This window comes from Triticum dicoccoides, chromosome 7A, assembly GCF_002162155.2.
Source record: "Triticum dicoccoides isolate Atlit2015 ecotype Zavitan chromosome 7A, WEW_v2.0, whole genome shotgun sequence".
Taxonomy (NCBI): domain Eukaryota; kingdom Viridiplantae; phylum Streptophyta; class Magnoliopsida; order Poales; family Poaceae; genus Triticum; species Triticum dicoccoides.
The window spans coordinates 16,832,350-16,841,449 of NC_041392.1; the positions used below are offsets into that span (position 1 = coordinate 16,832,350).

A 9,100-nucleotide genomic window follows, 5' to 3' on the forward strand; every position below is an offset into this window, starting at 1 on the left:
CCTCTGGTACACTTCTTACAATGTCGTTTCATAAACAGAGACCATTATACTGGAGAAGATATCATGGACTCGACAACTCTTAAACCTTCCTTCTACGTCTACTCTTGATGGTTCAATCATACAAGCATGTACATAGTGGAAGCAAGAATTTAAAAGCAATTAATCATCTTCAATAAAATAGAGTGCTAGAAACAGAGTACGTCAGTATTCTTATGAGGTTGATTTTGTGCTGCGGTACTGCTACGGTCCGCACTGCCGACTCCACGGAGTCGGAGCGTTCGCTGCCGTTCAGGACTGGAGAGAATTCAAACAGATTCTTAAATTTGCGGGACTTGGATAACAACACATGTAATCCTCATTCTTTGATTACAAGCAAGCACAAGCATAGTGGCAGTAACAGACAGGAACTAAACATCTCTGGAAAAGCAGAGTAGGTCTGATTCAAAATTGCAGGCTCTGATCAGGTGGATCAGCCATTCGATTCGATTGTGTTCCTCAAGAAGCGTTTTCTCATCTAGGCCAACAGTAACAACTCGTAAACTCCTGAGGAGCAGTGCAGCTTGCTACTCCTCTCCATTACACTGAAGCCTCGAGATCAATGCGTTTCTCTTCCATTCGTAGTTCAGAGATGTCAAGACGCCTCTCAGGTTCACCTTGCACCATATCGGAAGCTACCACCCAGCAGAGAACTTGGAGAGCTGAGCGCGACGGCGAATTGCGGCATAACTGTACGTATATGCACCTTAAGCAGTAGCAGCATCTTGCGTGGTGTAGCCCATTGCATTTTCCACGACTTCTCCCCAGCTGAGATCAAATACAAACACAGAGCATTAATTAGTACTGTACATTCCATCAGCAGATGCATGCATTCACAAGCTGTCGATACCAGGAACTGAACGTATATTGGAAATCTAACAAGGAAACAACGAAAAGGAGTTGTAGATGAACTGACCAGTTATCAGGTCGATCACAGTCCATACTTCAGAACATTTCATCAGTTGCAGAAGTATGCATCACGCTCAAATCTCATCTGTCAGAGTTGCTCCAGCTCCTCCTAAGTATCAAGATGCCTGACATTATGAAATGCTACACATTATGAAAACCAACTACTGCCTTGCATATACAGACACAAAGAAGGAGCAGAAGGTTAGAACAGTGTAATCCTTCCATTGAGTAGCTTACTCTAAAAAAGGAGCAGAAGGTTAGCCGATGCGCACCTCTAGTACTTCCATTGGGTTATACTTATACCTTCCTCCAGTTGTCTCTTTGATATTATACAACTTTGGCAGAAAATCAGGTAATGCGCCGCCATAAGTCGCAGTAATTGCATCATGAGTTTGATCATGCGACGTTCCATCTTCTCCCAGATTTGCAAAATTCTAATTTCCTATAAAGCATGGCAACGAAGAGGTGCTTCAAATCATAGAAAACAAGAGGAGCACAACTGGTAATGGATGTTGAGAGTCTAAGACACTAAACTGATACGATAAAGAACTGCTTCTGTTCTGAGAAGTTGTGGTTTAGTTTGCAAAAACAAAGTGCGATGCTTTTATTTGGTACAGTATCAGAATGAATAAAAAACTGAAAGCAATTCAAAGCAGAAATCAATGGATATAAAGAAATAAAGTTCACCTGCAGGCTACAGCCAATGTCATCTTTGCTGTAAGAGACAACAAAAGACTACTGCTCTGACATTGGCAGCGAACAAGGAAGTTAAACACAATGACCAATTGCATCATAACAATGCACCTTAATTGATAGTGGTATATTTTCTTGTATAGTCCATTGCATTTCCCTCCCCGACTGCAATACATATACAGAGCATGCATAACGCCATTTTATCAGCAAATCTGTTATTTGTTCAAGCCTAAAACAACATGAGAAATCACGCTGAACAAATTTAGCATGATACTAACTACAAAGAAAGAAAAGGAGTTGTTTACTTGCTTAATTGACCAGCTATCACACTTCAGAGTCGGACTGTCCAGTGTTGAGCATGTTAACTCCCTCCTGGATCAGAAAGAAATCCCATGACTTCCGACTTCGCTTGATATTATTCAGTATCCCTTGGCAGCACAGGATGGTTGCGAAGCTCCCTGCTCCTCCTCATCTAGCAGAGTTGCTCCGGTTCCTCCTAGATATCAAGACTTCTGTTATTTTTACTCTTAAGAGTGAACACTGAAATATATCTTTTTACAAACAAACAAAGAAACAATATGATCTTCATCTCAGCTACAAAGTGGATTAGCTTTCAAAGGAAAAAAAACTCCAGATAAACAATAGAGACCAGGAAGATAAAAGCAGCAACCTGCAGGCTGGAGTCAGGGAACTATAACATATAAGCTTCACATGTCCTCCAGATAAATAGCAATGGAAGTAACGACATTGCACTGAAGCAGATTTTATGCATCTAAAAGATAATTGTGATCGGTTTTACATTCAGATATAATCTCTTGCAGACGTTGAGATGAACGGTTGGTGTGCACGAAAGAAAGTCTGACAAATATCACCAGAAATCAGATGGAATCAAACAAAATCGAAGGAGGTTTGAGCTGCACCAACATGGCATCAGAAGACTGCGGGAGCAATCAGAAATTCAGAAGCAACGCGAAGGGAAAATCATCCGTAGTAGAACCTCCTGTTGGAGAGAGACAAACATCGTCAGATACCCAATGGAACTGTCAAGGGATCATATGGGAAGAAATAAACAGACATAAATCCTACACCTATGGGTACCAGCGCAGGCGTCGGCCTGTGCGCACGGGAGTCTTCGAGAAGCAGCAATGGATCTGAACAAAGGGAGCAGCATCGACCAATCATCAAGCGTCGTCGTCGTCGGAATTGCAGGACCAGAAATCGTCTTCCACCAAAGTAGAGCCTTGGACCTCCCTTATGTCAGGGTCTTGCCTGCTACACCAACAACAAATTAAGGGACATCATCAGTTCAGTTCATACTTATATGAATCTGCTACTGCCTACTAGTAGTAGTGAACCAAAGAGAAAATAACTACTGACCTGTGGCTCCCCGTCGTCACGACCGCCACCTGCGAGGAGGAGGCTTCCCCCGTTGCTGCATGCTCGGGATGGAGAGATGATGATTCCTCCCCCTCCGTTCCTTCATCCAGGTCGTGGTAGCTCCGTTCCTTCTGCAGCCGCAGCACGGGATTGTTGGGGTGCGCGTCCACTTCACGTTGCAACACACCAAGCCTGGCCACTTGCGCATACCAATTAAGCCAAATCTCCTTGAGACTTGCAAGGTTGTCGATACTGTTAATCCCTGATTCCAACCAGCAGAAAGTGATTTCTATCTTTCCCAGCTGGGGCGAGGTGCCCTCCTCGAATATCAACTCTCTCACTTGCTCGAGATACAAAATATCAAGCTTTTTGAGATTTGGAAATGCTCCCGTTTTGAATCCTAACTTCTTCCCAATATAAGAGCCTTTTTCAAGGCGAAGATGCATGAGGTTGGGAAGTGGCCCTAGTATTTCCATGATTTTACCTTCTTCCTTTATCTCGCTGCTCCATAAGTGAAGCTTTACCAAATGCATCAGATTGCCAAACCAGCCAGGAACCTCTCCGAGGCATCCCTCCAACTTCAGACTCCTCAACAGGGGTGGAGGAGAGGAAACAACATGCATCCACTCGAGTGAACCATGCACTTCAAGGGAGCGGAGGCAAGTGAGCTTCTGAATGGCATCACAGAGTACTTCACATTTCTGCTTGGTGGCCCCTTGTGTTACCACGCTTAGTTTTCTCAGCTGCACAAGCTCACCTAGCTCTTTAATTGCTTTGCCACTGGTTCGGTTGATGTCCACAACCTCTAGTACTTGCAGCTCTTTCAGTTTGCTGATTCCTTTTGGCACCCTCACACCATCTGACTCTGACCAATGGCTACACCATGCCATGTGTAGCTCGGCAATTACCTCAGCACGATCACTGGGATCAAACAAAGGTGTGAAAAATATGGGTAGACAAGATGTGGCCAGCAAGCAATTCTTGGGGTCATCCAAGTCAAAGTATTCGTAGGAACCATTTGTGGTAAAACGGAGACTGTGTAGACTCTTGAGTTTACAAATCTCAGTTGGCAGTTTTGTAATATAACTACCTCTTATGTCCAAAGTACGTAAGCCTTGCAATTTCCCTATGGATCTAGGAAGTTTGTAAATATGTGAATATCCTTGAGGATCAGAAAAATTCACATACTTCAAGTGCCGCAACAATCCTATGTTGCTGATATCCTTTTGTGTGACTTGAAACTGTGCATTCTCTAGATCCAAGGCCCGGAGCATTCTCATGTCAGATGAACAAACTGAAGGTGATGGATCCAATGATTTCTCACCAAACATGGTTAATGAACGAACATGGCTACAATCCATGCCTAATTTTTGGCACTTACTACCATTGTATGCTACATGACGGAAGTTCCCCTCTGATACAGTAGTTGCATTATCTCCTGCCAAATACACAAAATTTTCTTCCCTGGATATCGAGACCATCACATCATGCATGATATCATGGACTCGACAACTCTTAACATGTCCTTCTATGCTCACTTTTGAGGGCTGAATCATGCTTCGGTTGATTAGCTCGGTGAAATAACTTATTCCAACATCTTCGATGTTTACTCCACCTCTGGCTCTAACAAACCCCTCTGTTATCCATCTATCTACCAAACGCCTCCTTTTGATTTCAAAATCCTCAGGAAAGATGCTTAGATAAAGAAAGCATGACTTGAGATGAGACGGCAAGTTGTTGTAGCTTAGAGTAACTATCCTCCTCATTGCTTCTAGGCTAGGGTTGCTCTCAAGCTCTGATGGGATTTGTGTATAGATACTTTCCCACTCTGTTGCCTTTTTGTTGCTAAGCATGCCTCCTATAGTGAGTATAGCCAGCGGTAGACCACCACACTTCTTTACTATTTTGTTGACCACTGCCATCATTTTCTTATCATTTTTCATGTCTTCCCGTGTTTTCCCACTCTTTCTTAGTAGCAAATTTGTGGCATCTTCTATTTGCAGGTGCTTAAGGTGGTAGATAAGTGATTCTGAAGTGCACTGTGCAGCCAAGCCCACATCTCGTGTTGTTACTATTATTCGGCTACCTTTATTGTTTCTAATAGGAAAAGCAATATATTTGATCCAATTCCAAGCATCTATGGTCCACAGGTCATCAAGAACAATAAAGTATCTCTTGTCCTCTAGCTTTTCTCTGAGGTAGTTGGCGAGATGCTCTACTTGCACTGCCTTCTGTTCAAGTTCTTTCAAGCATTTCCTCAGTGACTCGGTACCCAAAAGTTGACTTATCATCTCCTTGAGCATCTCTATCTTCGAAAATGACTGTGAGACTGTGACCCAAGCACAACAAGCAAATTTATTCACAATATCTTCCTTGCTAGCATATGCCTTCCTTGCTAGAGTAGTCTTGCCTAAACCGCCCATGCCAACGACACATATCACCTTGGAAAGACCATCTCTGGAGTTAACATCCACCATCTTAATCAACTCCTCTTTAGGCTTAACAAAGCCCACAAGCTCTGCCTCATCAATGTTACCAGCTGAGTGGCTACGAACATCTTCCATGCTGGCATTCACCTCGTCAATGTTGCTGGAGGCATCAGCGTTGATCAAGTTATAGCGTGCATTCCTATTGCTCACTTCTTCAACTCTTGCTTTGAGATCACGGATTTGGCTGGCAATCCGATGCCGATCGTTCAGCTTAAGCAGCCGTCGAGAACGGCTCTGGCTTCCCACATGCACCATAAATTCATCAAGACAATCCTCAATACCATATGCTAGATCTCTTACTTGCTCTGCCCACACCTTCAGTAGCATGTTTTTCTTCTTTGTTTTCTCGGCAGCCACGAGGAATGCTTGCATCGTCTTGAGCTCGTCTTTTATGAACCTAATTAACACGGGTTCTTAGAACAACTGAGTTTACTGCCATTTTACAGCTCACATATAGGATGCCACAGTGCAGTGCATGAGGGGAACAACTCCTACTTAGATTTGGAAACGGCAAGTATTTTTGACAGATAAACTATAGTATAATCCTACGAGGGCTAAAATATTCACCCAATCAAGTTGTTGTGCAAAACAAATAAGCTAGCGGTCCATCCGCTCCTACATATTGTGATGCATATAAACATGCCTCTCTCATGGTCATGGACCAGTAAAACTAAATCGACCTGAACAAAGGAAGCACCGGCCGGGGAATTCAGAACTACATAAAGTATATACCAGATGTCCTTGCGGACTCCGATGAGAAGACTCATCTCGGTGGCGGCGGCAGAGGCGGCCATGCTGATGGCGCCCCCAAGCATGGACCTCGCCATGCTCACCACCGTCTCCGCCATCTCTAGCTCTTTCTGGCCGCTTCTCCTTCCCTTCTCCACTCTAAGTTACAACTTAGAAGGCCGGCCGCGTGATGTTCGTAGCTTTGGTAGGCCGGCTGCTTACTTAGGAGAATAGCTAGGTTGGTGGCCGACATGACACGATCAAATAAAGATGCAAAGCAAAAGGAGACACGGATGGCATGGCACCATAGCTTGCTCTGCCTGTAAACAGAATAAAACGACGCAAAGAAGGAAAGTAGTCCTCGCGAGGGCAATTTGCATTTTGCGGAGACGAAAGACGCACGCATGCACACATGGCAATGGCATCTGTTCTACCGCCAAGGAAAGCATCACTGCAGAGGCATCATCAAAGCTAAAAGTACTCCATCAAAAAAGAAAAAAGCCTGTAGTTTGCATCAACTTTAAATTTACGCAAATCCAGAACTGAATGTGTTTCTTTGTTTATTCTTCCTTTTCCCCTTGTTTTCTTCAGATTACATTTCTCATTTCTAAGAAACTTATATTTAGGAACGGACGGAGTATATCCGCAAAACGACATGATCTAAGCACAATAATGTTCAACTAATTTTACCTGCAAAGAGAGCCTTGGTTTAGTGGTTGGACATGCGGTTGTGCAGCCTTTAGTTTGCCAAGGAAAGCATCACTGCAGAGGCATCATCAAAGCTAAAAGTACTCCATTAAAAACCTTTAGTTTGCATCAACTTTGAATTTATGCAAATCCAAAACTGAATGTGTTTCTTTGTACTCACATTCAGTTTTGGATATGAGTGCAAATTCTAAGGACCATGTTTATCCGGGAAGTGAAAATCCCTAGTTGTATAATTCCTAGTTGGTGTCTGCATGAGTCGTCGTGTTTGGGTCAGATCCTTCGTAATCTGGCGCTAGGATGCTAATGGCCAGTGCGGGTGGTGGCACTCTTCGTTGCCCAAGTCAGATTGTTTGGATCTGGCGGCTGGACGGATCTGCACCAGAGTCTCTCCTCAATCTTCCATTTGGTGGGTTGAGCCCCATGGTGCTTACTTCTCCCGTTGGTTTCATTTCTCGCCTCGTGGCAAGATCCGGAGTAGACCGAGGTTGGCGGTACAGGTTGGGGACTGGAGGAAACTTTGGTCGGCTTGCTCGACCGGCTTTGGCGCCGTTTCCCTCCTATCCACCTTTAACCCACTCCCGGAGGGAAGTCCAAAATCCGTCTTGGATTGGGCTGCGGTGTCGTCCTGCGCATCGTGTCCTCCATGGAGGCGCCATCTTGGGAAGCTTGGGTGTTTGGCGGAAAGTTACTGTGGGTGGTGGGCTCTTCATGGCAGCTCCAGCAGCGGCGACGGCGTGGAGGTTGGCAAGAGGAGCGGTGTTGGATCTACCGCGTCGACGACGACGAGTATTGGAGGCATGGTGCAGCTGAATCTTGACGACAGATGTGTCTGGATGGACGAGCGCAGGGCGGTGGCGCTGTTTGGTGCCGTGGCAGCGTTGACGACATGCCTGGCAAGGTCGTTTCATCAGTACCTCCTTTGAAGATGGATTGGTGGAACACGGCGGCGGCGACCCATGAGATTGCATCAGACCAGTTTGTGCCCCAAACCTGGTATGTGGCTTGGTTGGGGCCTTCAGTTTTAGATGTTACGCATTTGCGCGATGTTTGTTATGTATTAGGCTCAGACTATCGGCAACCCTTCATCAAGTAGGTGCAGCGACAGATATTGCTATGATGATGGCTTCAGACCACCTGATGTACTACTTTGTAAGGTCTTTGTGAATAATTAATAAAATGGATGCATGCATTGCCCAGATGTAGAGGCCAGGGGTAATCCTCCTTTCTTAATAAAAAAACTAAGTTTGCCTGATTTATTCAGCAAGAGTACATTCAACTTGGAATAATATTTGGTCATTTATGTCATTAATCACAAACCTGGATCTTTGGCGCAAGGAGAAGTGGGAAAAATCTTCTCATGCTCAAAAGAGATTAAATATGCTAGGTTGCTTGGATATGGTGATACAGGGTTTCCCTCCATTATCGACTGCCGAGAAATATTCACTTCATTCAGGATAGCTTGCGAAAGCAAATTCCCTTAAATCTTTCAGAGATTTCTGAGATGAAAATAGTGTAGGCAAATTTCCAACGTTATAACAAGGGGTTATTTTTACTTCTTACAGTTTATCTGTGCATATGATTACTAGCTCTTCGAACTGCTTTTCCTGCCTGCAGTTTTTTCTTGTATCGCCAAGGAAAGCATCACTACAGAGGCATCACCAAAGCTAAAAGTACCGCACCAAAGAACATTTAGTTTCCATCGACTTTACATTTATGCAAATCCCAAACTGCATGTGTTTCTTTGGGTTTTCATCCCTTTTCCCTCATTTTCTTTGGAATTTCATTTAAAAAATCCATTTCTTTTCCATTTATATTTGTTCCTTTTTCCATTTAGTTTTTTTTCTTTTTCTTTGTTTTACTTCATTATAAATATAATCCTAGCGTACACATGAATATCAATTAAATACGTGATGCTTTTTTTAATACACGCCAACCATTTTCTTAATGATTTTTTTCCATGCATGATGCGAATGGCCATTTTTCAAATACTTGATAAACATTATTTAATATGGGATGAACAGTTGTCAAATACATCTAGACGACTGTATTTTACATAAACGAAGGAGGCATGCGTGCCTCACATGGCAATATTGCAATGGCATCACTTCTAGAGTATCGCCAAGGAAAGCATCACTGAAGAACCTTCCCGAAAGCTAAAA

At 43.7% G+C, this 9,100-nt stretch overlaps 1 protein-coding gene across 7 annotated transcripts; it reads right to left on the reverse strand.

Moving 5' to 3' along the window:
• Positions 1–301: 301 nt before the first annotated feature.
• Positions 302–6,457, reverse strand: LOC119331769 (disease resistance protein RPM1-like). 7 transcript variants are annotated; one of them, XM_037604945.1, is made up of 9 exons: positions 6,237–6,457; positions 3,016–5,901; positions 2,727–2,907; positions 2,563–2,638; positions 1,944–2,134; positions 1,633–1,803; positions 1,218–1,387; positions 953–1,070; positions 302–804 (listed from the first exon to the last, which is right to left on the reverse strand). In XM_037604945.1, the coding sequence occupies exons 1-3, from the start codon at positions 6,350–6,352 to the stop codon at positions 2,820–2,822; spliced, it is 3,090 nt and encodes a 1,029-aa protein (XP_037460842.1). In that variant the 5' UTR covers positions 6,353–6,457; the 3' UTR covers positions 302–804; positions 953–1,070; positions 1,218–1,387; positions 1,633–1,803; positions 1,944–2,134; positions 2,563–2,638; positions 2,727–2,819. The 7 variants fall into 7 exon arrangements, with proteins under 7 accessions (XP_037460842.1, XP_037460839.1, XP_037460841.1 ...); XM_037604942.1 differs by having other exon boundaries at positions 2,737–2,910; XM_037604944.1 differs by having other exon boundaries at positions 953–1,054; positions 2,727–2,910.
• Between the last annotated feature and the right edge of the window lie 2,643 nt (positions 6,458–9,100).